General features: G+C 37.5%; 1 protein-coding gene and 1 long non-coding RNA gene across 7 annotated transcripts in view; both read right to left on the bottom strand.

Annotated features, from left to right (window-relative positions):
* FER (FER tyrosine kinase) overlaps positions 1–27965 on the bottom strand; it is a 457469-nt gene that overhangs the window by 14243 nt on the left and 415261 nt on the right. For all 6 annotated transcript variants that reach the window (XM_082376336.1, XM_082376339.1, XM_082376338.1 and 3 more), the window contains one exon: positions 12057–12211. In XM_082376336.1, coding sequence (XP_082232462.1) covers positions 12057–12211 — 155 coding nt within the window. The remainder of the gene's footprint in view (positions 1–12056; positions 12212–27965) is intronic.
* The window catches only part of LOC309622615, a 463955-nt gene that overhangs the window by 43715 nt on the left and 392275 nt on the right, over positions 1–27965 (bottom strand). The gene's annotated exons all lie outside the window — the stretch shown is intronic.

Raw genomic sequence — 27965 nt, 5'->3', positions numbered from 1 at the left:
TTGCCCAATGTGTACGAATTGCTCAGCTAGTTTTTAGGTTTTTTTTCAGGGGCAAATGTTCCATATGTAGCTGTAGATTCAATGTGTCTGTGGGAGGAGGTGAGTTCAGGATCTACCTATATCGCCATCTTGACCTGAAACCTTGCTGGATAATTGTAATGGGCTAAAAGTTACTTACAGCCATATAGCACATTGCTAGTTTTCCATGTCTCATTTGATGCTCACAGTACCCTTTGCAGGGGAAGATACTATCATTCTCATTTGCAAATTAGAAAACATAGGTGTAGAGAAATAGATCGCTTGCTAAGGTCATGCAACTAATGACATGACTGGTTGGGAAACCTGGTCCTGATGGCTGATCCAGGACTCTTTACATTATAAATCCTACCTCTCTTGCATTTCAGAGTACTTAGTTACTTCACAGTAATTAAATTTCTATGGGTTGTATCAGCCCCAAGTTCCCAGGTGACAAATGAAAAAAGTTCTTTTAATGATCGTTACACAGATTGTTTTATTCCTTAGTTGGAAATCAGTATCTTATTTGCCCCTTACAATCACAGTACCCTTGGTAACAGCTGTACTGAGGAGGCAATATATGCTGAGGAGGCTATGAAGTATGCTACCACTGTGTGCTTAAAAAGGGGGGGAGATACGTACAATTAGATGGCTGAGAAATCTCTGAGAAGAATACAACAATATGATAAGAGTATTTGCCTTTAGGAAGGGGAATTACATGGCTAGAGACAAGGGTGGGGAGAGGGGCTTACATTTCATTGTAGGCCCTTTACATACTGCTTGACTAAAACAAAACAAAACAAAACGAAAACAAGTTTATGCATCATCTTTTCAAAAATTAAATGACAACACTAATGACAAAATAATGGTGAAAATAACTTTAATTCTATGTCCCTAAGCCAAAATTTCACAGAGGTTTCTTAGACTGAAGGGGTTTCCCATCTACCCTAACTCCACACACTGCATGAAGACTTGGGCAGCATTTAATCTACTCTGAGGGCAAAAGTGAAAAAAAGAATCTGTGGGGAAAAAAAGGCCCCTGGAAATGAGGCAAAATTTTACCACCAATCATAAATTGATATTTGCATAAAACATAGAAGAAGTGGAACAAAAAATAAGACTTTCATAAAATATTTATGTTTTCTCTTGTTAAAAAAGTGCTAGGATTCAGAGCCAATCTTCAGTAATTTTAGTCTATGAGAACTAAATTTCTCAGGGTTGCCATGACACTTGTAGACACTCAGGAACTCCCTCATTGGATTCGGTAACAAATACTCCCCACTTCTTTCTCATCCTGTTAAAAATCTCTCCCTCATCTAAATTGTTCTGCATTTTATTTTTTATTTTTTATCAATTTTTAAAATTGAAGTATAGTTGATTACAAGGTTGTTTTAATTTCTGCTGTACAGCAAGGTGATTCAGTTATACATACACATACATTCTTTTTTTAAAATATTTTCCATAATGGTTTATCATAGAATATTGAATATAGTTCTCTGTGCTTATCCATTGTTGTTTATCCATTCATAACGCTACATCTGCTAATCCCAACCTCCCATTCCATCCCTTCCCCAACCCCCTCCCCCTTGGCAACCACCAGTCTGTTCTCTGTGTCCATGATTCTGTTTCTGTTTCTGTTTCATAGATAGGTTCATTTGTGTCATATTTTGGATTCCACATATAAGTGATATCATATGGTATTTCTCTTTCTGACTTCACTTAGTATGATAATCTCTAGTTGCATCCATGTTGCTGAACATGGCATTATTTCGTTTTTTATTCCATTGTATATGTGTTCCACATCTTCTTTATCCATTCATCTGTTGATGGACATTTAAGTTGTTTCCATGTCTTAGCTATTGTAGATGCTGCTGCTGTGAACATAGGGGTGCATATATCTTTTTGAATTATAGTTTTGTGTGGGTATATGCCCAGGAGTGAGATTGCTGGATCATATCGTAATTCTATTTTTGGTTTTCTGAGGAGCTGTTTTCCACAGTGGCTGCACCAACTTACATTCCTACCAACAGTGTAGGAGGGGTCCCTTTTCTCCACACCCTCTCCAGCATTTATTATTTGTAGACTTTTTAATGATGGCCATTCCGACTGATGTGAGGTGGTACCTCATTGTAGTTTTGATTTGCATTTCTCTAATAATTAGCGATGTTGAGCATATTTTCATGTGCCTGTTGGCCATCTGTATGTCTTCTTTTGAGAAATGTCTATTTAGGTCTTCTGCCCATTGTTTGATTGGGTTGTTTGTTTTTTTTGTTGTTGAGTTGTATGAGCTATTTATATATTTTGGAAATTAAGCCCTTGTCAGTCGTGTCACTTGCAAATATTTTCTCCCATTCTGTAAGCTGTCTTTTCGTTTTGTTTATGGTTTCCTTTGCTGTGCAAAATCGTGTAAGTTTGATTAGGTCCCATTTGTTTATTTTTGTTTTTATTTCTATTGCCTTGGGAGACTGACCTAAGAAAACATTGGTATGATTTATGTAAGAGAATGTTTTGCCTATGATCTCTTCTAGGAGTTTTATGGTGTCATGTATTATGTTAAAGTCTTTAAGCCATTTTGAGTTTATTTTTGTGTATGGTGAGAGGGTGTGTTGTTCTGCATTTTATAAAGTTAACATTAAAGACTGCTAAAAGAGGTCCCTCACTGCCAATCAAAGATCTTCTTGCCTGTCTTTACTATATGACATACCAAATTTAGGTTTGGCTCTTAAAGATATTTGGAATTAGAATTTTGATTTGTAAATACTTTAGTCAGCTTGAAATTCAACTAAAACACACTGTGATTGAAAGGCAGGATTTTACTTGGCATAATTGCTTAGCAGTAAGAGGAGTTTTAAAGGCAGTGTAATATAGAGAATCTGGCAAACAGGGTTAAGAACACATTCTAGAGAGCTGGATTTTATTGATAAGGTTTTAGGGCTCCCAAGTCCAGCTCCAGCTCCTTTATAGGGATGCTGTAAGAATCAAGAAGAAGGTGCTTAACAATGTTGTGTCATCTAAAGAAAACCTCTGAGTAAATAAAAAGAATACAGTCCTTTATTTTATCCTGTGATTGTTCTCCTTAGGAATATAGCTTTAGAGTAATAACCACCCCAGAGAAGAATCACTGGAAAATAGCAGGGCTGCCATTTTCTCTACATTTTGAGGAATGGTGGAATTAGTTTGTGATCTGCAAAGCTTCCAAAAGCTTCTCTTGCCAGCACATGGGAAGACACACGAAGGGTGAGGATTAGTTTCTGTGGAGTATTAAGTTAAAAAATTTCATTGTTGGGAACTAGAACGGCTTAGTCAATTTCTCACAATGACAACTACCTACACTTATCTAATCTATGCCATAGCCTTGCTGATATGCAAAATACAAAGCAGATTCTGGTGTCTCGATCCACCCCCAATTCACTTCCAAAACAATAACATTCCAAAGCTTTATCTGGAAAACATCTGGTGGTTCCTCAAGAAGTTAAGCACAGAATTACCATATTACCTAGTGTGTACTCAGAATAATTGAAAATAGGTCCTCAAACAAATCCTGGCATACAGATGTTTATAGCAGAGTTATTCACAAGAGCCAAAAGGTAAACACTGCTCAAATATACATCAATGAATGAACAGATAAATAAATGGTGGTAAATATATACAGCAGAATGATTATTCATCCATAAAAAGGAGTAAAATAATGACATATGCTACAACATGGATGAACCTTGAAAACATTATACTAAGTGAAAGAAGTCATATACCAAAGGTCACATATTGTATGATTCCATTTATATGAAATATGCAGAATAGGTAAATACATAGCAACAAAAAGCAGATATGTGGTTGCCAGTGGCTGAGGGAAGGAAGGAATGGGGACTAACTGCTTAATATGGGTATAAATTTTATTTTGGAGTGATGACAGTGTTTTGGAACTAGACAGAGGCAGTGGTTGCACACCACAGTGAATGTACTAAATGCCATTGAATTGTTTGCTTTAAAATGGTTAATTTTATGTTACATGAATTTCACCTCCAAGCTCTTTCTAAGTTACCTGGTCTTTAATTAAGCCATTAAGACATTTGTAAATACCTTATTAATTTCTCATGGTGAAGTAATTTTTCACTTTAAATCAATAAAGAATCATTTTATGATATTTTCAGTTTAATTTTTATTTTATATTGGAGTATACTTGATTTACAATGTTCTGTTAGTTTCAAGTATACATCAAAGTGATTCAGTTATATATACATACATATATCCATTCCTTTTCAGATTTTTTTCCCATATAGGTCATTACAGAACATTGAGTAGATCCCTGAGCTATACAGTAGGTCCTTGTTGATTATCTGTTTTATAGATAGCAGTGTGTATCTGTTAATCCCAAACTCCTAATTTATCCCCCACCCCCGACATTTCCCCTTTGGTAACCATAAGTTTGTTTTCGAAGTCTGTGAGTCCATTTCTGTTTTGTAAATAAGTTCATTTGTATCATTTTTTTTAGATTCCACATATAAGTAATATATGATATTCGTCTTACTGTCGGACTTACTGCACTTAGTATGACGATCTCTAGGTCCATCCATATTGCTGCAAATGGCATTATTTCACTCTTTTTTATGGCTAATATTCCATTTATATATAATATTCCATTGTATATGCACCACGTCTTCTTTATACATTCCTCTGTCAATGGATATTTAGGTTGCTTCCATGTCCTGGCTATTGTAAATAGTGCTGAAATGAACATTGGGGTGCATGTATCTTTTGGAATTATGGTTTTCTCCAGATATATGCCCAGGAGTGGGATTGCTGCAGCACATGGTAGTTCTGTTTTTAGCTTTTTAAGGAACCTACATATTGTTCTTCATAGTGGCTGTACCAATTTACATTCCCACCAACAGTGTAGGAAGGTTCCCTTTTCTCCACACCCTCTCCAGCATTTATTGTTTGTAGACTTTTTGATGACAGCCATTCTGACTCGTGTTAGGCGATACCTCATTGTAGTTTTGATTTGCTTTTCTCTAATAATTAGCGATGTCGAGCATCTTTTCATGTGCCTGTTGGTTATCTGTAAGTCTTTTTTGGAGAAATGTCTATTTAGATCTTATGCCCATTTTTTGATTGGGTCGTTTGTTTTTTTGATATTAAGCCGCATGAGCTGTTTGTGTATTTTGGAGATTAATTCCTTGTCAGTTGCTTCATTTACGAATACTTTCTCCCATTCTGTGGGTTGTCTTTTCATTTTGTTTATGTTTCCTTTGCTGTACAAAAGCTTTTAAGTTTAATTAGGTCCCATTTGTTTATTTTTGTTTTTATTTTCATTACTCTAGAAAGTGGATCCAAAAAAGACCTTTCTGCAACTTATGCCAAAGAGTGTTCTGCCTGTGTTTTCCTCTAAGAGTTTTATAGTATCTGGCCTTACATTTAGGTCTTTAATCCATTTTGAGTTTATTTTTGTGTATGGTGTTAAAGAATGTTCTAATGTCATTCTTCTAGATGTAGCTGTTCATTCTTTTAGATGTGGCTGCTAGTATTTGGTTGAGGATTTTTGTGTCTATGTTCATTAGTGATATTGGCCTGTACTTTTCTTTCTTTGTGATATTTTTGTCTGGTTTTGGTAACAGGGTGATGGTGGCCTCGTAGAATGAGCTTGGGAGTGTTCATTCCTCTACAATTTTTTTGGAATAGTTTCAGAAGGATAGGTGTTAACTTTTCTCTAAATGTTTGATAGAATTCACCTATGAAGCCATCTGGTCTTGGACTTTTGTTTGTAGGGAGTCTTTAAATCACAGTTTCTAGTTCAGTACTTGTGATTGGTCTGTTCATATTTTCTATTTATTCCTGGTTCAGTCTTGGAAGATTGTACCTTTCTAAGAATTTGTCAATTTCTTCTAGGTTGTCCATTTTATTGGTGTATAGTTGCTTGTAGTAGTCTCTTATGATCCTTTGTATTTCTGTGGTGTCTGTTGTAACTTTATCATTTCTAATTTTATTGATTTGAGCTCTCTCCCTTTTTTTCTTGATGAGTCTAGTAGCTAAAGGCTTATCAATTTTGTATATCATTTCAAAGAACCAGCTTTTAGTTTCACTGATCTTTGCTGTTGTTTTCTTTGTCTCTATTTTATGTATTTCTTTGCTGATTTTTCTTTCTTTCTTTCTTTCTTTCTTTCTTTCTATTAATGTTGGGTTTCATTTGTTCTTTCTCTAGTTGCTTTAGGTGTAAGTTTTGGTTGTTTATTTGAGATTTTTCTTGTTTCCTGAGTTAAGATTGTATTGCTATAAACTTCCCTCTTAGAACTGCTTTTGCTGTGTCCCATAGGTTTTTGGATCATCGTGTTTTTGTTGTCATTTGTCTCTAGGTATTTTTTGATTTCCTCTTTGATTTCTTCAGTGATCCACTGGTTATTTAGTAACATATTGTTTAGCCTCCACATGTTTGTGTTTTTTACAGCTTTTTTCTTGTAGTTGATTTTTAGTCTCACAGCGTTGTGTTTGGAAAAGATGCTTGATTTCAATTTTCTTAAATTTACTGAGGCTTGATTTGTGACCCAAGATGTGATCTGTTGTGGAGGATGTTCCGTGTGCACTTGAGAAGAAAGTGTAATCTGCTGCTTTTGGATGGAATGCTCTATAAATATCAATTAAGTCCATCTGGTCTAATGTGTCATTTAAGGCCTGTGTTTCTTTACTGATTTTCTGTCTGGATGATTTGTCCATTGATGAAAGTGGGGTGTTAAAGTCCCCCATTTTTATTGTGATACTGTTGACTTCTTTTATGACTGTTAGCATTTGCCTTATATATTGAGGTGCTCCTATGTTGGGTGCATATATATTTACAATTGTTATATCTTCTTCTTGGATTGATCCCTTGATCATTATGTAGTGTCCTTTTTTGTCTCTTGTAACAGTCTTTATTCTAAAGTCTATTTTGTCTGATATGTGTATTGCTATTCCAGCTTTCTTTTGATTTCCATATGCATGGAATACTATCTTCCATTCCCTCACTTTCAGTCTGTATGTGTCCCCGGATCTGAAGTGGGTCTCTTGTAGACAGCATATATATGGGTCTTGGTTTTGTATCCATTCATCCAGTCTGTGTCTTTTGGTTGGAGTATTTAATCCATTTACATTTAAGGTAATTATCAATATGTATGTTCTTATTGCCATGTTGTTAATTGTTTGGAATTTGTTTTTTTAGGTCTTTTTTTCTTACCTTCCTCTTTTGTTCTATTCTCTTGTGATTTGATGACTATCTCTAGTGTTGTGTTTAGATTGCTTTTTCTTTTTTGTGTGTGTATCTATTGTAGACTTTTAGTTTGTGGTTCCCATGAGGTTTTTTGATATAGCAGTCTATATATGTACAAGATTCTTTTAAGTTGCTGGTCTCTTATTTTCAAATGCATTTCCAATATCCTGAATTTGTACTCTCCTATTCTCATGACTGCTGGTTTTGATATCTTATTTGCATGTGGATGATTTGCTACCTTTACTGCATGTTTGCCTTTACTGGTCAGTTTTCCCATTTGTAATCTTCTTGTTTCTAGTTGTGGCCTTTTCTTTTCCACCTAGAGAAGTTCCTTTAACATTTGTTGTAAAGCTGGTTTGGTGGTGCTGAATTTTCTTAGCTTTTGCTAGTCTGTAATGCTTCGATTTCTCTGTCAAATCTGAATGAGAGGCTTGCTGGGTAGAATATTCTTGGTTGTAGGTTTTTCCCTTTCAACACTTTAAATATATCCTGCCACTCCCTCTGGCCTGCAGAGTTTCTGCTGAAAACCCAGCTGGTAACCTTATGGGGATTTCCTTGTATGTTATTTGTTGCTTTTCTCTTATTGCTTTTAACACATTATTGACTAGGGGATTTTTGCAGAAACTAACGTCTGTGGCCAGGTGATTTGTTATGTAAGTGAATATTGAAACACTCATGTTTGAGTAAATATCAACAACTTTTTTTGCACTAAATGTATTTATTTGAAACTTTGTACATGTCTTACTAAAGTATTCTAATATTTCGTTAGAGTGTGATAGGCAGTATAGCAGGCACCTCTGTGCAGGGGAACAGAACAGCTATTACAAATATACTGTGTTTCACTGCACTTTCCCCTGTTAGAGCAGACTGTACACTTTCTGGTGGAATTTGTTTTTTTAGTCCTATGGGTATGGTTTCCTCTAGAATATGTTCTTTTATTTTACCTGATAGTTGACAAGGTGGATCTTTGTGGGGGGCTCTTTTAGAAATGCCACAAGAAGGACCAGGTGCAGGACTACCACTGCATTCACCAGAATTCTCAGTTACCCATTCTCTAGCTACTGCTAACAAAAATTGCTTGTAAGTCATTTTATTCTGTGCATTAAGGCTACAATAAATTTTAAACTCATTGAATAAACCACACTACTCAAATAGAAACCTACTTTCTTATACCATTTTCGAGTTTTCCAGAGGATATTGAAGTTTGCCAGATATTGATCGGATCGATCAACTTCTTTCATATATTTATTATACTCTAATATACAAGTGGGTTTAGTTATCTGATGGCCAGTCCTCCTGTCTTCCTTTCCTGTAGATGCTATGGAGGCGTCATGAAGAGTTGTCACCATGCAGACTAGCCTCTTGTCTTTCCATATAAGAAGAATCACTTCTCCCTTCCATAAGAATGTCATTTCTCCCCTCTGTAGATGTTTAGATTTCTTCTTTAATTGGTTTGGTAGACCATGATTCTCTCTTATAGTCCCACAAACTCTGGTTTTATTTTTCAACAATATTTCAGATGTGGACACACTGTTGTAATAATTGTCTTTGTAAATATGGTGCCATGAACCAAGATAAGGTTGTAGGACCGATAATATTGTTTCTTGCAGTTTCTTTCCTTCACCCATGTAAATCTCAAGGTAGCATATATATCGTTTCATTTTCGGTAACCATCCTGACCAAAATTCCATATTTTGTAAGTTTTCTGGGAATATAGGTTTTGAATCTGAGTCGTCCTCTCCACTCTAATTGCCTCCTCAAGTGATAGCTCTTGTTTGGGTATATAGATCAATTGAAATTTTGGTAGAAAATAATACAAAAGAGGTTTAGCTTTTGAAGTTCTGTCTGCAGGAAGTACAGTTTCTGAGTTATGGTTAAAGTGAAGAAATATCATTATTTGTTTGAACCTTCTTCTTGTCATAATCTTTGGAAAGACAGGTGTTTCAAGTAAGGGATCAGTCGACCAATATTCTTTCCAGTGTGACTTTCTTATTTGTCCCATCAAAATTATTAATCCAAGAAACTTCTTCATGTCACTAGTGGTTACATCAGTCCATTTTAAATCCTTATCATAGTTTTTATATGATTTTTTCATTCTGCTGGTGATACGGATTTGTTTGAGAAGTGACCAACTCAAAAAAGTCATTACCAAAAATTGTTATTTCACTAACACTTTGTGGGTTATTACAGTCAGCAGTTACACCTGACACACCTGTAAAGTCTTCTAATTCTCATGAAATGTTGTCTTCAATCCACTCTTCTGTAGAAGCAAAGGAGCATTCTCCAGCACCATGAGTTTCATTTTCACTTTCCGTATCAGAATCAATCACTAAGGTTTTTTTGTCTTTTTGTTGGTCTAATATTCACATCGTGTGAATCAGAACTATATATTCTGAAGAACTATCATCTTCTGAGACACTAGTATACATGTTGCTCAATCAGAGAAAGTATCTGCATAAAATTCACTGAAAAATTCTTTTTCACTCAAAATTTTGTGATGCGTCATTTTTGAAAATTTTATGGTAATAAACTTGTGTTTATAATATACACAAGGTTGGAACAAAAACCTAACAGACCAAAATGTGAATGATAATGACATCATAAGCTGTCTAATGAACTGTTGATCAACTTTAAGCCTAACAACTTTGCAAGTTGATATTAATTGTATCACTCTCTAAAAACGTATTGATATGTCTCTGGTCAATAACGTTTGGGTAACAAGAGACATATTAATATGTCTCCTGTCAATAAATTGTTAACATTTTCTCTTTGCCTTTAATTTTTGTTAATTTGATTAATATGTGTCTTGGCATGGCCCTCCTCAGGTTTACCCTGTATGGGATTTTTTGTGCTTCCTGGACTTGAGTGATTGTTTCCTTTCCCATGTTAGGGAAGTCTTTGGCTATTATCTCTTCAAATATTTTCTCAGGCCCTTCCTCTTTTCTCCTTCTGCAACCCCTATAATGTGAATGTTGGTGCATTTCATCTTGTCCCAGAGATCTCTTAGTTTGTCCTCATCTCTTTTCATTCTTTTTCCTTTATTCTGCTTTGTGGCAGTGATTTCCACCAATCTGTCTTCCAGCTGACTTATTCATTCTTCTGCCTCATTTATTCTGCTACTGATTCCTCCTAGTATATTTTTCATTTCAGTTAGTTATTGTTCATCTCTGTTTGTTCTTTAAATCTTCTAGCTCTTTGTTAAACATTTTTTGTATCTTCTTGGTCTGTGCCTCCATTCTTTTTCTGAGATCTTGGATCATCTTTTTCAGGCAGACTGCCTATTATCTCCTCCTCACTTAGTTGTTCTTCTGGGGTTTTATCTTGTTCCTTCATCTGGAACATATTTCTCTGCTGTCTCATTTTTTCTAACTTTCTGTGTTTGTGGGCTCTGTTCTGCAGGCTGCAGGATTGTAGTTCTTCTTGCTTCTGATTTCTGACCCCTGGTGGGTGAGGTTGGTCCAAGGGCTTGTGCAGGCTTCCTGGTGCCTTCCCACTGGTGGGTGGAGCTGGATCTTGTCCCTCATCTCATTGTGGCTTCTTCTTTGTCTTTGGATGTAGAATATCTTTTTTGGTAGGTTCCAGTCTTTTTTTGCTGATGGTTGTTCAGCAGTTAAGTTATGATTTTGGTGTTTTTATAACAGGAGGTGAGCTCAAGTCCTATTCTACTCTGCCATCTTGTCTTCAATCTCTCTAATATGCTTTCATGTCACAAACCTCAGCTTCTTCCCTCCCACACCTGGTCTAGGTCCAGCCGGAAGGAGGCAGAAGTAGGAGGCTGAGTCAAGGCTTGGTGCCCTGGCCACGTGGAGGTGGCACTTACTAAATATTTTCTGATGAATGCTTTGTTACGAGCTGCAGTGAGGCAGGGACCATGATGAGGGGCAGCGGCCACACATGCATGGTACCAGCTGGCACGGAGTCTCACAAGCTGCATGCCCTTGCCTGCCTCTTGTGCATCTCCACTTCGAGGAGCAGGACTGAGGACACAGGGACACTGCATGATGCTTCCCTCCACTTTATGATATTTTTATTCAAAACATACCATACCCATTCACCAACTCATGGCTCATATGCTGCTTCCCTTAATGAAAATGTAATTTTTAATTTCACTTAAAAGCATATTATTTTTTTTAAAAAATAAAATCCTTGAGTTCTTACCCATCTTGCTATGGCCCATTTCATCCCAACCACAGATAATACAAGCTGCATTTACTTCCAATTACAATGACACATAAAAATTCAAGTGAAAAAAATCCCTGCTGTTTTAAAAGGTAACAACTCCCATCTCTCTCTTACCACAAGATTTATACAAGTTCCAGAGACTGAGATGCTAAGAAACCATGTCAGTTTTCAGAGTGAGAAACAACAGCATTGACTGACTTAATATTTAGGAACCTAACATTAGATGAGGTTATTGGACCAATTATAAGACATTCAAAAGAAATGGTCCAGAGCCACAGCAACATTTTTACTCTGGGTATAATTTGACTATTAAGATAGAAATAAATAATCTTTTTTGGATAACAATAAAAACTTTCAGAGGTACAGTCATACTTAACAATGCTTGTATTATCCATCTTTTAAATCTAGCAATCTTCCATACAAAAATCTGATTAATAAAATCAGTGAATTAAGTAAGTTTGTGCTCATGTTCAAGTGTAAAGTCTGAACACTTACACATTCTTTTTTGTTGCTCCTCAGATGATTCTAACTGGAGCTCTGCTCTACCCCTGTAACTTTGCTTGTGAATGTTTTGTGCTAACGGAGTCCATTTTTACCACCAAAAAGAAAAGTCTATTCTTACCATAATTAAGAGCTTCTGGTGCTGTCCATTTAATGGGAATCTGCTTTAAGCCAGAAGATGAATACACTCCACCATCCTCTTGACGAGACATTCCAAAGTCACTGATTTTCAGAACATTATTTTCACCTACCAGACAGTTTCTTGCAGCAAGATCCCTAGGTTACAATAAGACATAGAAAACACCTATTAAAACAAATTGAAAGCTGCTTTCACACTTATGACTTCCATGCTTTGCAATTTTACATTTGCAGTGTATTCATAATGAGGTTAAGAATGCTTGCAATTTACCAGTCTTTCCCATCTTTTCTGTCATAGGTAAAAATCATCCACAAGAACATTTGCATATGGAACAGGCCACATGCTAGTCTCTAGCCACCACATATATTATTTCTATTTAAATAGAAAGAAAGACACTGATTCTAGGGTTAAGAGAGAAAAATCACAGAGGAGAGTCTAAGCAGACTTGGCATTATTTCTCCTTTGACTGGCTTTCCTAGAGCAGCACTAACAGAACTTTCTGTGACAATGGCATATGCTGTCTGGCATGACCTGTGCTGCCCAGTAGGTAGCCATTGGCCACGTGAGACTATTGAACACGTGCAATGTGGCTGGTGTGATGGGAAACTGAAATTTTAAATTTTCTTTACTTTCAGTTAGTTAATTTAATTTAAATAGCTGCATGTGGCTTGTAGCTGCTAAGTAGCCTTTGGCAGTGTAGCCCTAGAATTTCCCAAAGGTTGGAGAATGGCTGAGGTGCCAGAGAGTCTGGTAACTCTTTTGTTTTTTTTTTTTTTTGCACCTGGGATGTGCAAAACCCTACGTGATGATCTGCCCTGCCTCTCTCTCTCTCAACTTGTCTTGTTCCAGTCTGTCCATAATTTGCTATATTCCAGCCATATTCAGCTTCTTTTTGTCCCCAAACATAGGACAAATCCCCTAAACATGGCAAGCTTATTTCTACTGTAGGGCTTTGCACTTAGCTATTCCCTTTGCCTGGAGTGCTCTCCTTCTAGGCTTTTGCATAGCTGGCTCCTCTTCATTCATTCTTAGCTCAAACTGCTATACTTCCTAACCTCCCCTGCAGCTAGCTGTGGCTGTAATCTAAATACTGGCCAATGAGATATAAGCAGAAGAGTTGTCTAGAATTTTTAGGAAGTTTCTTTAAAAGAAAGGGGAAGTACCATTACATTTCTCTCCTCAGAGAACTCTATCTTGACCACCCTTAACTAAGAGGAAAGACAGCAGTGAACAAAACAGACCAAGTACTCTCATTCTAGTGGGGAAGACATTCAATAGTCACATTCATATATGTACATATAAATGTTTATATATAGAAAATATAGATAAAGTATATGAGCATGCACACACACAAAGAATATCAGATAATAGGTCAAATGATGTTGAGTGTTAAGAAGAAAAAGAGTTGTATAAAGGGAAAAAGATTTACAAGCGGGAATCCTATTTTAGATAGGTTGTTAGGAAAGGTCTCTTTTTGATAATGTGATATTTGATCAAAGACCTGAAGGAAGTTAAGGAACAAGCCATGAGGATATCTAGGTGAAGAGCAGTCAAGGTAGAAGGAATAGTAGATACAAAGGCCCTAAAATTGGTTCATGCTTGGTATATTCAAGGAACATCAAGGAAGCCAGCAGAGCTGGAAGGGAATGAGTGAGGGAGAGAATAGCAGATTTAATCAGAGTTAGCCAGGACCAAATAATATATGGCCTTTTAATAGTAGGCTCCTTGGCTTTTATTCAGCTAGGAGGTAACCAGAGAGTTCTGCACACAGGAATGACATAATGTGACTTATTTTTTGAAGGATTATATGTTACTATGTGGAGAATGGACTGGCAAAACCAGAGAGACCAGTAAGCAGACTATTTCAGAAGTCTAGGAGAGATGACGATAGCCTACACTAAGATGAAAGTGGTGGAGGTGGTCAGAAGCTATCAGATTCAGAATATATTTTGAAAGTATCAATACAATCAGTAGGGTCTGCTGGTAGACTGGATGTGGAGTAGGAGAGAAAAAGAGTCATGGATGACCCAAGATATTTTGGCCTAAGCAACTGGAAGATTGGAACTGACAGTGAAATGGGTAACTGGGGGAAGAACAAGATTCACAGAGTGTGGCAGAGACAGCCAGTTGCCCCCTAATGTCCATTTCCTCTTCTGTTTTAGTAATAAGTGCTCCATAATTTCAAGGATTGAAGAAAGAAGGCTGAGAAGGAGCAGCAAGTGAGGCAGGAGGGAAACCAACAGAGGGGCTGGTGTCCTGGAAGCCAAGTGAGGAAAGCTTTTCAAGGGGGAATAGAAATTAACTGACATCTACTACTGAGAAGACAAGAAAGATGAGGACTATGAACTGGCCATTAGATTTGACAACATGGAATTTAATGAGACACTGACAAGAGCAATCTCAGAGGAGTGGTGGGTACAATAGCATGACTGGAGTGTGTTCAAAGAGAATGAGAAAAAGAAGTGGAGATGGTGAGTTTAGACGCTCTTCTGAGTAAATTTGCTATAAAGGGGTACAGAGAAATGGGGAGGCAACTAGAGGGGGTTTCAGGTCAAAGGAGTTTTTCCCCTAATATGGGGGCTATTACATGTATTTATGCAGACAGGAATAATACTGTATAGAGGGTAAAACTAATGCAGGAAGGGAAAGGTGACAATGGCAGGTGTGAAGCCCTTGAAAAGAGGTGATGGTATCCATCTGTGCTCTTCAGAGCTGTATCCCCAATGCCCAGAATAGTACTTGGCACATAGTAGGTGCTCAATAAATGTTTGTTGAATGAATACATATATATTGTCTTATCCTAGCAGTGATCCCTGCTGAAGGCAGGTCGTCTATTCTGTGCTTTCTTTTGTAATTCTTTTCCCCTGAGGAACAATCAACAACTTGTTTCTCTTTCAGCTGAGATGGTTTTACATATTTACCTTTGAAATGAACCTCTATATGTCAAACAAACATGACTCAAGGCTTCTAAAAAAATAAAGTCTAATTTATAGGATTGGTCTTGTAACATAGGAAGTACCTTGAGCAACTGACTTATATCAGTAGTTGACTGGTAGTGATGATATTTCCTCAGGGAGTTAAATTAGCCTTTTATGTTTTAGGAGGAACCTTGGGCGATAGTACCTAAACAAACACATTCAGAAAGGAATGTGACATTTTCTACCTTACTAATTTGCTAAGATTGGCTTTATTCATCAGATCCAAGTTTCACAATGGAGAACCTTAGAAGAAGCCCAAGGTTAAAATTAAATCTTTGACTTGCTTCCCAGCACCCACTGGAAGAGTGAGGGACTCTGGTTTGTTGCTAGACAAAGTGAGTGATAGTGAAATGCTGGTCCATCTTAATCTGTAGGAAGGAACTATATTATATGTGCTCAGGAACACCAAGTCCTACCTATGGCAGAGATGGCCAGAATAAACAATAGCTTTGCCACTTATTTGAGTGGCCTTGGTTAATCTTCATTTTAGGTATCTATAAAACACAACCTAGCAGGGTTAAATGGACTAATGGTTGTAAAGTGCTAGAATGCAATATATGATTCAAAATAAGTCTTAAACAAACTATTACTGCTGCTGCTGCTACTACTACTACAAGAGGACCTGCAACAGTGAGATAGAGTTTGTGACCTGCAGTATTTAAAGATGATATGATTTTTATTTTTACACAGAAAATCTCAAGGAATTTAAGTAACAAGAACTAATAAACAAATTTAGCAAAGCTGCAAGGTAAAAGGTTAATATTAAAAAATATTCTTGCATGATAGCAGCGAACAATTGGAAAATAAAATAAATTCCATTTACAGTAATGCCAATAAAACAAATACCTAAAAATAAGACAATCAAGTTTTTTTACACTCACAACAACTATAAAACTTGACTGAGAAAAAAATAATAAATAAAAGGAAAGACAGTCCATGCTCATGAAGTAGAAGTCAATATTGCTAAGATGGCCAAATTAATCTATAGATTTAATGCAATCTCAGTCATTCCAGCAGACATCTTTGTAAAATTAGACAAGCTCATTTTAAAGGCCATATATGACAAACCCACAGGTAACATCATTCTCAATGGTGAAAAACTGAAAGCATTTCCTCTAAGATCAGGAACAAGACAAGGATGTCCACTCTTGCCACCTTTATTCAACATAGTTTTGGAAGTTTTAGCCACAGCAATCAGAGAAGAGAAAGAAATAAAAGGAATCCAAATCAGAAAAGAAGAAGTAAAACTGTCACTGTTTGCAGGTGACATGATACTATACATAGAAAATCCTAAAGACACTACCAGAAAACTACTAGAGTTCATCAATGAGTTTGATAAAGTTGCAGATACAAAATTAATACACAGAAATCTCGGGGCTTCCCTGGTGGCACAGTGGTTGAGAATCTGCCTGCCAGTGCAGGGGACACGGGTTCGAGCCCTGGTCTGGGAGGATCCCACATGCCACGGAGCAACTGGGCCCGTGAGCCACAATTACTGAGCCTGCGCGTCTGGAGCCTGCGCTCCGCAACAAGAGAGGCCGCGATATTGAGAGGCCCACGCACCGCGATGAAGAGTGGCCCCCGCTTGCCATAACTAGAGAAAGCCCTTGCACAGAAACGAAGACCCAACACAGCCATAAATAAATAAATAAATAAATAAATAATTAAAAAGAAATCTCTTGCATTCCTATACACTAACAAACAACGAAAGATCAGAAAGAGAAATTAAGGAAACAATCCCATTTACTGTCGTATCAAAAAGAATAAAATACCTAGCAATAAACATACCTAAGGAGGCAAAAGACCTGTACTCAGACAACAATAAGATGCTGATGAAAGAAATCAAAGATGACACAAATAGATGGAGAGATACACTATATTCTAGGATTGGAGGAATCAATATTGTTAAAATGAATATACCACCCAAGGTAATGTACAGATTCAATGCAATCCCTATCAAATTACCAATGGCATTTTTCACAGAACTAGAACAAAAAATTTTACAATTTGTGTGGAAACACAAAAGACCCCGAAAAGCCAAAGCAATCCTGAGAAAGAAAAATGGAGCTGAAGGAATCAGGCTCCCTGACTTCAGACTATACTACAAAGCTACAGTTTGGTACTGGCACAAAAACAGAAATACAGATCAATGGAACAGGATAGAAAGCCCAGAAATAAACTCATGCACTTATGGTCAACTAATCTATGACAAAGAAGGCAAGAATATACAATGGAGAAAAGACAGTCTCTTCAATAAGTGGTGCTGGGAAAACTGGACAGCTACATGTAAAAGAATGAAATTAGAACACTCCCTAACACCATACACAAAAATAAACTCAAAATGGATTAAGGACCTAAATATAAGACCAGATACTATAAAACTCTTAGAGGAAAACATAGGCAGAACATTCTCTGACATAAATCACAGCAAGATCTTTTTTGACCCACCTCCTAGAGTAATTGAAATAAAAACAAAAATAAACAAATGGGACCTAATGAAACTGAAAAGCTTTTGCCTGGCAAAGGAAACAATAAAACAAAAAGAGAACCCACAGAATGGGAGAAAATATTTGCAAACGAAGCGACAAGGGATTAATCTCCAAAATATACAAACAGCTCATGCAGCTCGATACCTAAAAAAACCAAACAACCCAGTCAAAAAATGGGCAGAAAGCTGGTTTGGGGGTGCTGAATTCCCTTAGCTTTTGCTTGTCTGTAAATCTTTTGATTTCTCTGTCGAATCTGAATGAGACCCTTGCTGGGGAGAGTATTCTTGGTTGTAGGTTTTTTTCCCTTTTGTATATGTATAACTGATTCACTTTGCCATACAGCAGAAACTAACACAACATTGTAAATCAACTATACTCCAATAAAAATTAATTTAAAAAAAGGGTAGAAGATCTAAATAGACATTTCTCCAAGGAAGACATACAGATGGCCAGGATGCACACTGAAAGATGCTCAACATCACTAATTATTAGAGAAATGCAAATCAAAACTACAATGAGGTATCACCTCACACCAGTCAGAATGGCCATCAACAAAAAGTCTACAAGCAATAAATGCTGGAGAGGGTGTGGAGAAACGGGAACCCTCCTACACTATAATGGGAATGTAAATTGGTATAGCCACTATGGAGAACAGTATGAAGGTTCCTCAGAAAACTAAAAATAGAGCTACCATATGATCTAGCAATCCCACTCCTGGGCACATATCCAGAGAAAACTGTAATTTAAAAAGATACATACACCCCTATGTTCATTTCAGCACTATTTACAATAGCCAAGACACGGAAGCAACCTAAATGTCCATTGACAGAGGAATGGATAAAGAAGATGTGGTACATATGTACAATAGAATAGTACTCAGCCATAAACAAAAAATGAAATAATGCCATTTGCAGCAACATGGACGGACCCAGAGATTGTCATTCTGACTGAAGTCAGTCAGATAAAGACAAATATCATATGATATCACTTATATGTGGAATCTAAAAAAAAAAAAAAAGGTACAAATGAACTTATTTACAAAACAGAAATAGAGTCATAGTTGTAGAAAACAAACTTATGCTTACCAGGGGAGAAAGGGGCAGGGGAGGGATATTGTGAGAGATTGCGGGATTGGGACTGTAATATACACACTACTATATATAAAATAGATAACTAATAAGGACCTACTGTATAGCACAGGGAACTCTCCTCAATACTTGTAATGACCTATATGGGAAAAGAATCTAAAAAAGTGTGGATATATGTATGTGTATAACTGATTCACTTTGCTGTACACCTGAAACTAACACAACATTGTAAATCAACTGTACTGCAGTAAAAATTTTAAAAAGAAGGACATGGAAATGTAAAGGTTCTAGAATAAAGTAATTTTAAGAAAGAAGTATAAAGTTGAATGACTTACCTAACCTGATGCTAAATCTCACTATAAAGCTACTGTTATTAATACAGTTAAGTAAAGGAAAATAAGATATTATGGATCAGTGGAACAGAATAGAGGGTCCAGAAATTGATCACATACGTATGGTCAACTGATCGTGACAGAAGTACAATGGCACTGCAGGGCGCCCCTCCCAATCTTATTCGTGAACTGGCTGACACCTCCTCAGAGCCAAATGCCATTACTCTTGGTCGGAATGAGCTTTTATTCAGTGCAGCATTTTAGTCATTTACAGGATTGCAGTGTTAGTACTTTCCTCAGAATAATACCTATGCTTTACAACTACATACACTTCTGTTGTTGTTGTAACTATCTTATCTTCACTGCAGTGCCAGCTTAGTGTTTGTCCTCTGAAATGACGCTTACAGTTCTATGAGGGACCAAACTAAAACTAATGTAGCCGTACCTTCAATTCAATGTAAATAACGTTTCAGTTAAGATTTACAGAAAACTTTACTTTCTTTGGGTGGCAGTAAGTTCAAGTGCGTGGAAGCGGCATCGTCTGGGCGTACTCTATGAATTAAAACCTTAGGCCTTCAGGCAGTAAGCATGCCCTGCACACTCACAGTTTGCCTAGTATTCTAAAAAGAATGAAAGGAGGTAGGAACGACAGATACGGTCTCTGGGCTGAGAGGCTGACAATCTAATTTGGGAGATAAGGTAGACACACACCTCTGCCCCTTCTCGCCTCTCCATTCCTTTCTTTGTTAAGCTCACGGTTGCCCAGCCCCGGGACAGACACTCTAGGAGACCGCTCATGCTCCCTGCCTCTTCACACATGAAACTGCCAGAGAACAAGTCAGTATGAGCCAGTGTGTTAACCAACTGCAAATCCTACAGGAATTCAGAGATGAGAAGTCTCATAACAGGCTGGTATGGTCATTCACAGGAGGTATCGGAGATAGCTGTATCTCACCATGTGCAGAGGAATATCACAGTGAACGCTGCTGGCAGCCGAAAGGATATGGAAATGTTCCACTTATGTCTGCTGAGTAATCTTATTTGAAAACTCCAACTTCTGAGTGTATACCAGGGATGTCTTACAAGTTGTACATGATATGAGACAGGCTAATTAAAGATAAAATGAGAACAGAACAGTTACAGGAAATCCAACGCCAGCAGGCAATGGAGATGAGCACATTTTCTTTGTTCTCTGGAAAGTACAGCAGTGCGCATCTTGCTCTGTGGTGATGTTGCCTCTCAGGGCAAATACTATGGTAAACCAGGAACAACCAGGAGGTTGGGCCAATGTTCTCCTTTGCCGGCTTCTTTATCCCAAACGTCACTTACTACTTGCAGCTAAGATTCCCCCAAGTCAAGATTTATCCCTCACATAGGAAAGGAGTTAGAGAAGTATTTGCTTCTTTTCCCACTGGGTCTGGATAATACTGAGCCACAAGTAACTATCAGCACTTAGGAGGAGAAAACCTCTTTAAGGCCCTGAGATTTCCTCATTCTAACACATGGCATAAAGCCAACAACCCAGGGATGGGGGAGAAATGAAGCAGACTTCATCTGCCTTATTATGTTCTGCTAAAGAACAGAATTCTCATATCTTATTACTGCACAACATCTATAACTGATAGTGGAAGCACATTTTGGGGGCATTTAGAGGAGTAGTTAAAAGCAGCAATTTTGAAACATGACATCATTTACTAGCTCTTGGACCCTTAGAAGTTTACTTATGCTTAGCCTCAGTTTTCTCATCTGTAAAGTAGGAATAATAATAGTATCTACCCAAGATTGTTGTGAAAATTACGTAAACTGCGTAGCACAGTAATTGGAAAATAGCCACACAGATATAAAACTTCACATTTACCACAGTAAAACTTGAATTTTAGCCACAGAAGCCATGTGTTGGAGAATCACTGCCTTTTCCCTGCTTCTAATTGGAATATTTGACTATTTTTCTATTTATATAAATATAAAAGCCGTTCAATTTAGTGCTCCTAACAACGATTTATATAGTATTTACTACTTGTCAGGCATGTAAGCTCCTTTCATAAACGTCACTTAATTCTTCTAATTAACTGTATTTTTGATCTTCATTTTTATAGATGATGAAACTCAAGCCCAGAGAGTGAAGTGACTGCCTAAGGTTACACGGCCCACAAGGGGGTGAGGTGGGGAGAAGCAGGAATTGGACCCCAGCAGCCCAGCCTCAGAGTCTGACATTTTAGCCACCTGTTATCATGCCTCTCAACACATTTTGTAATTCTCTTTCGGAATGTAATCCAATTACATACCACTTAATCTACAGCCAATGGCTACAATTTCTGAATTTTAAACAACAAAAGGGTTAAAATTGGTTACCTTTAAGAAAAGAAGTGACACTTCAAACTCTCTCCCCTCTCAAAAGTGAAAAAAAAAAACCAAAAAATAATCTATATAATAAGCACATGAAAAACCCATTTTCTGAAGAGGCCAAGAGTCACTAACTGCTTTAAAACAATATACATGATTGTTTTGATGGAAAGAGTAGTATTGCCAGTTTCTTGTTGGAAAATTTTTCACATGATAACAGAAATAGAACTATAAACCGTCTGACAGAGCACACCAGGAAATGGAGGTGGGGCAAGATGGCGTGTCTTTGGCAACAGAGCTGGCACCTAGGCGACGGTTTTATACCAGCCGATACTTAAGCCACTATTTAGCTGACAGTGATGGGATCAGAAATTAGACAAAAAAGAGATGACCAGCCAGATCCTTCTGCCAATCACACGTTGCTTATTTCCACTTCAGAATCTACCTTATCTTTCCTTTGAATAAAGTACATGTAAATGTGAAAATCTCTCTCCATTTCTTGTTTTCAGTTGCACCTGTGACTTCACTCCCAGTTTTCCACTGGTCACATTGTTCCTCACCATCTCTCTCTCTTCCCTTCGCAACTTCCTCCATCACACTTCATACCTCTCGCTTGGTGAGCTCTGTGCCCAGTGTTAATGGGGCACTTATTTCTAAAGGCACAGGCCCCAAAGGAAGCCTCAGCTTCCTTTCCCTGTGAAAATTAGCCCCATTATTAAACTGTGCTTTTCCTGTTCCTTTGAAAAATTGTTGAGTGTCACAGAATTCTGGGAGGTTGGAAGGAAAGTGCTGCTTCTGTGAATGCAGTAGCAGACCACGTGTGGAGGGAAGGTCAGAGTGTAATTTATGCCTTTTTGCTAAGGGCTGGTCCAGTGCCCTGTGGGTTTATATGGTGAGAGCCAATGGGCTCCTGAAATCCCTGTCCTGCTTCCCGCCAGGACACTTAGAATCCTCAAGATCTGAGTCTCTTCATTTACTTAAAGCCTCTGCAAAAATGCAAATATGTTACCTGTGGGGAGGGAGGCATGTATTACCTTTTACTCACATTTTGCCATAAATTATTCCAAGAGATAATTGAATAGACATCATACAAAATCTTAAGGATGATAGGGCAGGCATGTTCTGACAGGGAGAAGAAAGAAGAGAAAAGGTAAAATGGAGTAACAAGAACTGGCTGAGGAGAGACGGCCTGGGCAGGGTGTACAGCGGGCTCTTAGGGGAAAGTCAATCCGGACACTGGGTGAATATATGAGTGTGATGGGGCTTTGGGTGTGGGCAAAATGCAGCTACAATTTCTAAAAAAGCTGTCTAGGGCTAGCTCTAGTGTATTTATTCTAAACCAGGTGACTCTCTTTCTCAACAGCAAAGGAAGATCACCACTGGAGGCTTAGCTGCCTCAACCACTGAATCTACTTACACTGGAGTAATGCTCCACTGGGCTGCATTCTGCGGAGAAACAGAGGCCTTTGGTGATCTCCTCTAATGAGGCTGCTGCCTGATAGCTGGGGCATGAAACAATTAAGTCCTTGCCTGACAGAGCTGGCTGCATGAGAACCACTTATGGAAGCTCCTGGAAGTCATCTGCCTTTACTTAAAATGGACATGTTCAGCACATATAGAAGTGCTTACTTCTTTTGGCTCTTTCATCTCCTTCCCTTGGGCAACAAGCGAATTCCAGCTGGCCATGCACAAGTAAAGACTCCACGTATTCTTTTATTTAGCTTATAAATCAATTCCTGGATAGTTAGGTAAAGAAAGGGAACTCATACTAAATATGGATATTGAAAAAAATTCAGAACCAAACACATAGTGATAATACTTGCTTCAGTCCTCAATTTACCTGAAAAGCCCAAGGGGAACTTTCTTTGTATTTAACTACTGGGATTAATCTGGATGGTTTATAGTTTTATAAAGCTCTATTTGTATGGTCAGAAATAAATATCTCTCATTCACCATTTTCTGCTATCACCTGAGGGCCACGTTGTGAAATTAGATACCAAATACCTAGAGACCACTACAGATTTTAAATAAATATTGATCTAATGTTGAATCTATTAATAAAAAGAGTCTGGCCAATAGGAACTGGGGCATGGTGGGCGGGGAGGAGGACAAATTAAAAAACATTGATGGCAAGTAAATGTTAAATCTCTTTAGTTCACAGAAATGTATCAAATCCCAATGGGTGATTCAGCAACAAAACAGAGCTGTCTTAAGCATGCACATTAAAGGCCAACAGCTGTCTTGAGGCTGCAATAAAATGCGTTGCAAGGACTTGCCTCCAAAGTTAGCCTCAGTACTAATGGCAAGAGCCTCTACTCCTAAAAGACTTCCAGAAGGGAGATTTATAAAATATCCAACCACTCCTATTCTGAGAGTATGAGAAATGAGAACAAAAGCCACTTGCCTGGGTGACTAATGATACAACCTACAATGTTACACTTGGATGCAGTAAGTTACTCTGAGCAACAGGTAGAAAAAAGTGACAAAATCACGCCTTACTAAAGAGTCATCAAGATAATAGCAAACATTTGTTGAGTGTTTTATATGTGTCAGGTACAGTGTTAGATCTTTTTCAAATAACTGATTTTCGATTAATACTCAACTTCATGCATACTAATCTGAACATTAGATACATTTCAGATTTTTCCAGAAGCAATAATGAAAACATCTCCACTGTTGGGAGTTCTGGACAAGGGGTTGGAGACTTGAGTTCTCACCAGTGTTTTCCTTAACAAGATGTGTAAACGAGTACATCACACATCATTTTCCTGGACCTTGGAAATGAGAGTACCAGTTCTTGACTTGTTTTGAGCATAAGGGCTCCTGCATAATATCCAACAGTTTTATGATTCCTTTGTACCACATCTACCCTGATGTGAGAGGTGTATGTTTTATAATGGCTGACAGAGAAAATACAATATAATGGAAAGGCTACTAGGGATTCAAAGATGTTTTGAAACAAATTTGTATTCTATTAATCACAACAGTAAAATAGTACTGCATATAGTTATATACAAATATATTATTCTGTCTTAAACAATGCTTGATGTACACTTGGAACACTTGCAATAAGTTGGAGGAACCAGTGGTCCATGGTCCACCACTTGGTGGCCAGCACATGGTCCTTTCAACTAACATTCTGTAAGCTCTAGGTTAAAGGCATTGTCTTACTGTAACTGGCTGGATGAATCTAGACACACAGTGATGCTAGATGATCCTGGTGAAGAGTTTTCCACCTTTCCATCGCAAGAGTGAATGCCAACAGCTGATGGATGGAAGTAAAGCTGGGAGGGTAAGTTACAAGTTACAAGCTACGACCAAGGAAATACATTTCTCAACCCTGTAAGAATAAGAGTGACAATTTATTTAGCACCTAGTATGTGTCAGGCATGATACCAGGAGCTTAACCTATTATCCCTAACCCCTATTTCAAGTGTAAGTATCTCTATTATACCGATAAAGAAACTGAGGCTCAGAGATTAAATAACTTGCTCAAGAAAATATAGCTGATAAGTGGCTGAGTATGGAATCTGTCTTGTTCCAAAGCCTGTGTGCTTTCAGTATTCTACAATGCTGAGTATTCTGGTTCCTTTGAACTACTGTTCATTTTTATCTTGACAAAACTTATACAGTAAATCCCCTACATACGAACCTTCACGCTGCTTTTAAAGATGCGAATGTATTATAAACCTATTACAGCACAGTACTATATAGCCGATCGTGTTAGTTGGGTACCTAGGCTAACTCTGTTGGACTTAAGAACAAATTGGACTTACGAATGTGCTCTCGGAACGGAATTTGTTCGTATGTAGGGGACTTACTGTACTCTGCAATCTCTGAGTAGATAGATTTCTGCCATTTTGTTCCTGAGACTTGACTTCTTTTCCATTTAAGTTTGATGAAATAGAGCCCCTGATCAGTGCTTAGGCTCTAGAATATACACTATATTGAGAGGACTAAAGTAAACATTATTTCTTCTATTTTCTATTTTATTTTTCTACCCTGTATAAAGGCACATAACAATTCCTCCAAAACCATTTGTTGTTTATACTTTCACTATATGATACACATACACTGGTGCCTAAATTAGGACATAAAAGGCACATAAAGAGGAGAGCAACTGTGTAATCTGTGATGCACAAGGTGCCACAATGAGCTTCAAGATCATTTAAATTTTTAAGGTCTGCAAAATGTTCAGTTACTAATGAACAAACACACTCTAATTACGATGGAACGCACCTAGATTTAGATACTGAATGATCCGCAGATGGTTAACCCTTTGCAGGATAATAATCTCTGTGCAAGGGATGCCACAGACTTTGCACTTTGCTGAGAGGGTCAATAATGGATTATCCTCCAAATGCCCTGCCCCTCAATTCTTCCAACCAGACAGAGCTACTTGGTCAAGCTGCACGTTTGCCTCTGGTCTGGTGACGCTTAGTAGATTCTTAGGCCATACTCTTAGCCAAGTAGGAAGATGGCCGTGTCTGGCATGTTAACACAAAAAGTGTCTTTAGGACAGTTTGAGCCCCTATGTACAGAGGGGAAATACCGAATCACATTTACTGTGGCACCAGTATCCTGCTAATGGAAAACATTTTTCAGTATTTATAGGAATTCAAGAGAAGTAATGACTTTCTTCCATGTATCTCAACAGTTCTTTCCTTGCCTCCCATATACATTCTTTTAAAATGAAATTTTCATTATTCCCATTTCAATGTCTAATGTTGTTTTCTAGGTTTATGAAGTGATATCCCAGGTGACTTTATTATAAATTTCCCTTCAGTCCTATGATTGCTTTCAGCATATGAAATCCAAATAGGAGAGCCAAAGTTATGAATAAGGTCTAAGCCAAAGTTATGAATAAGGTCTATTATAATAATTCATTTTTATCTTGAAACAAAGATCTGAAATTCAATTTCTGTTTTGTCTCTCTATATTTTCCTTCCATAGTCAGGAGAGCTTGCTTTATCTTCACTCACTTTTAATTCTATAGTATGTTTGATAAGACTATTTTTGTGGTATTACATTAAGACTTGATTTCATATATGTAACTATTTTCCTCTTGTACGTCTACAAAAGTTTTTAAAAATGTTCACCAAATGTCCTTCTATGATTAATTATTATTCGTTCTGTGATTCTTTGATGTAGTCCACACAAAATCTGCATTTTGCAGTCATAAAGGATTACCTGTCTGAGCAAATATTAACTTTGCATACACATGTGTCCTTTTGGTCTCTTACCAACTTGCAGACCACAGTTACATAAAACAAAAGTGTCTGAAAGACTCAAAGTGGACAAAATAATAATTTATATAAATGTAAAGCCTATCATGCCTAAAGGATACCACATATTTTTGCAAATTACAGTCATCTCCAAACTTTCAGAGGAAAATGTGACAGTTGCTTTAACGACATTCAGGACAGTGTACAGCAAATCAAAGTGGCTATCCCTGGATCTTGGTGAAATTACATGTAAAATAATCACCTATGTGGAAATAACTAGGACACAGGATTTTTAAATTCTATGAAATACCGAATTGTTCCTTTAGTGCCATCAATTGAATCTTAGCTGACATGAGGTAATAGTTGAGCCTGTTAGATTATTCAAAGTATTTTTAAAGCAAAGGAATTAGGGGCTACATTTGCAAACAGACTTTCCTTACTAAGATCTTGTTATTTTGGCACAAATCGCCATTAATCTGACATTAAATGCATGCCACAAGACAAATATATATCTTAGACTATGAGGCCCAACATTTTTTATAACAATGATGGTAGAGAAAAGAGATGAAATCATTTCTGGTTTTTTGACCCGGGAACTGATTAAGGAAACACTACTAAGTCTCTATTACACAGGTGAGTTTCTAGGTTCTAAGAACCCGGCATTCTATAGTTACTGTTTGATATACACAAAAACTCTTACTACTTTACATCAAAAAGACATACTTGTAATTTACTTTGTACTTTTAAAAGTACTATTCCATTAATCTTAGAATCTAGCTGTAAAAAGTACACAAAACAGAGTATCCGTACATGCATTGTATGTACATCTCAACCAATCAGCCCACCATTGGTTCAACTTCTCTTGATTAAGGCCTTAATAGGTACCGGCTTCTCTGCTATGTGCTGCAGATAAAGATAAACCTAACTCCTCTCAGGGAATTAAATATTACAAGAAGAAATAGCTATGCTAGTACATACATTACAATATTAGAAATTACAAGTCTGATAATTAGGAGTGGGCTCTCAGAGACAAATGTGGTATGAAAACTATGGCCACAATATTTTGTACTTCTCCATCCCTTATATCTAGGCTAACTTGTGACTTCAATGCGCAGACGTGGCAGAAGTAATATTATGAAATGCTGGAGCGTAGACCTCAGGAGGCCTTGCAGCATGCACTTTTGTCTTCCTGGAACAGTCCTGACACCATGTAAAAAAGCACAGGTGAGAAACCATCTAGAGAGAGAGAGGACCACCCTACAGTAAGCAGGAAGGCCCAGCCACGTGAGTGAGGCTATATTAAACCCTCCAGCCCTAGTCAATCTACTAGATGTATGTGACCCCGGGGAGAAAAGCAGAAAACCATTCAGCTGAGCCCAGGCCAAACTGTTTACCTGAACTGATGAAACAAAAATAAATAAGAAATGGTTGTTGTT

This window comes from Balaenoptera borealis, assembly GCF_965194805.1.
Source record: "Balaenoptera borealis genome assembly, chromosome: 2".
Lineage (NCBI taxonomy): Eukaryota > Metazoa > Chordata > Mammalia > Artiodactyla > Balaenopteridae > Balaenoptera > Balaenoptera borealis.
Note: the sequence above shows the minus strand (reverse complement) of the source record. Positions and strands in the feature narration are given on the sequence as shown.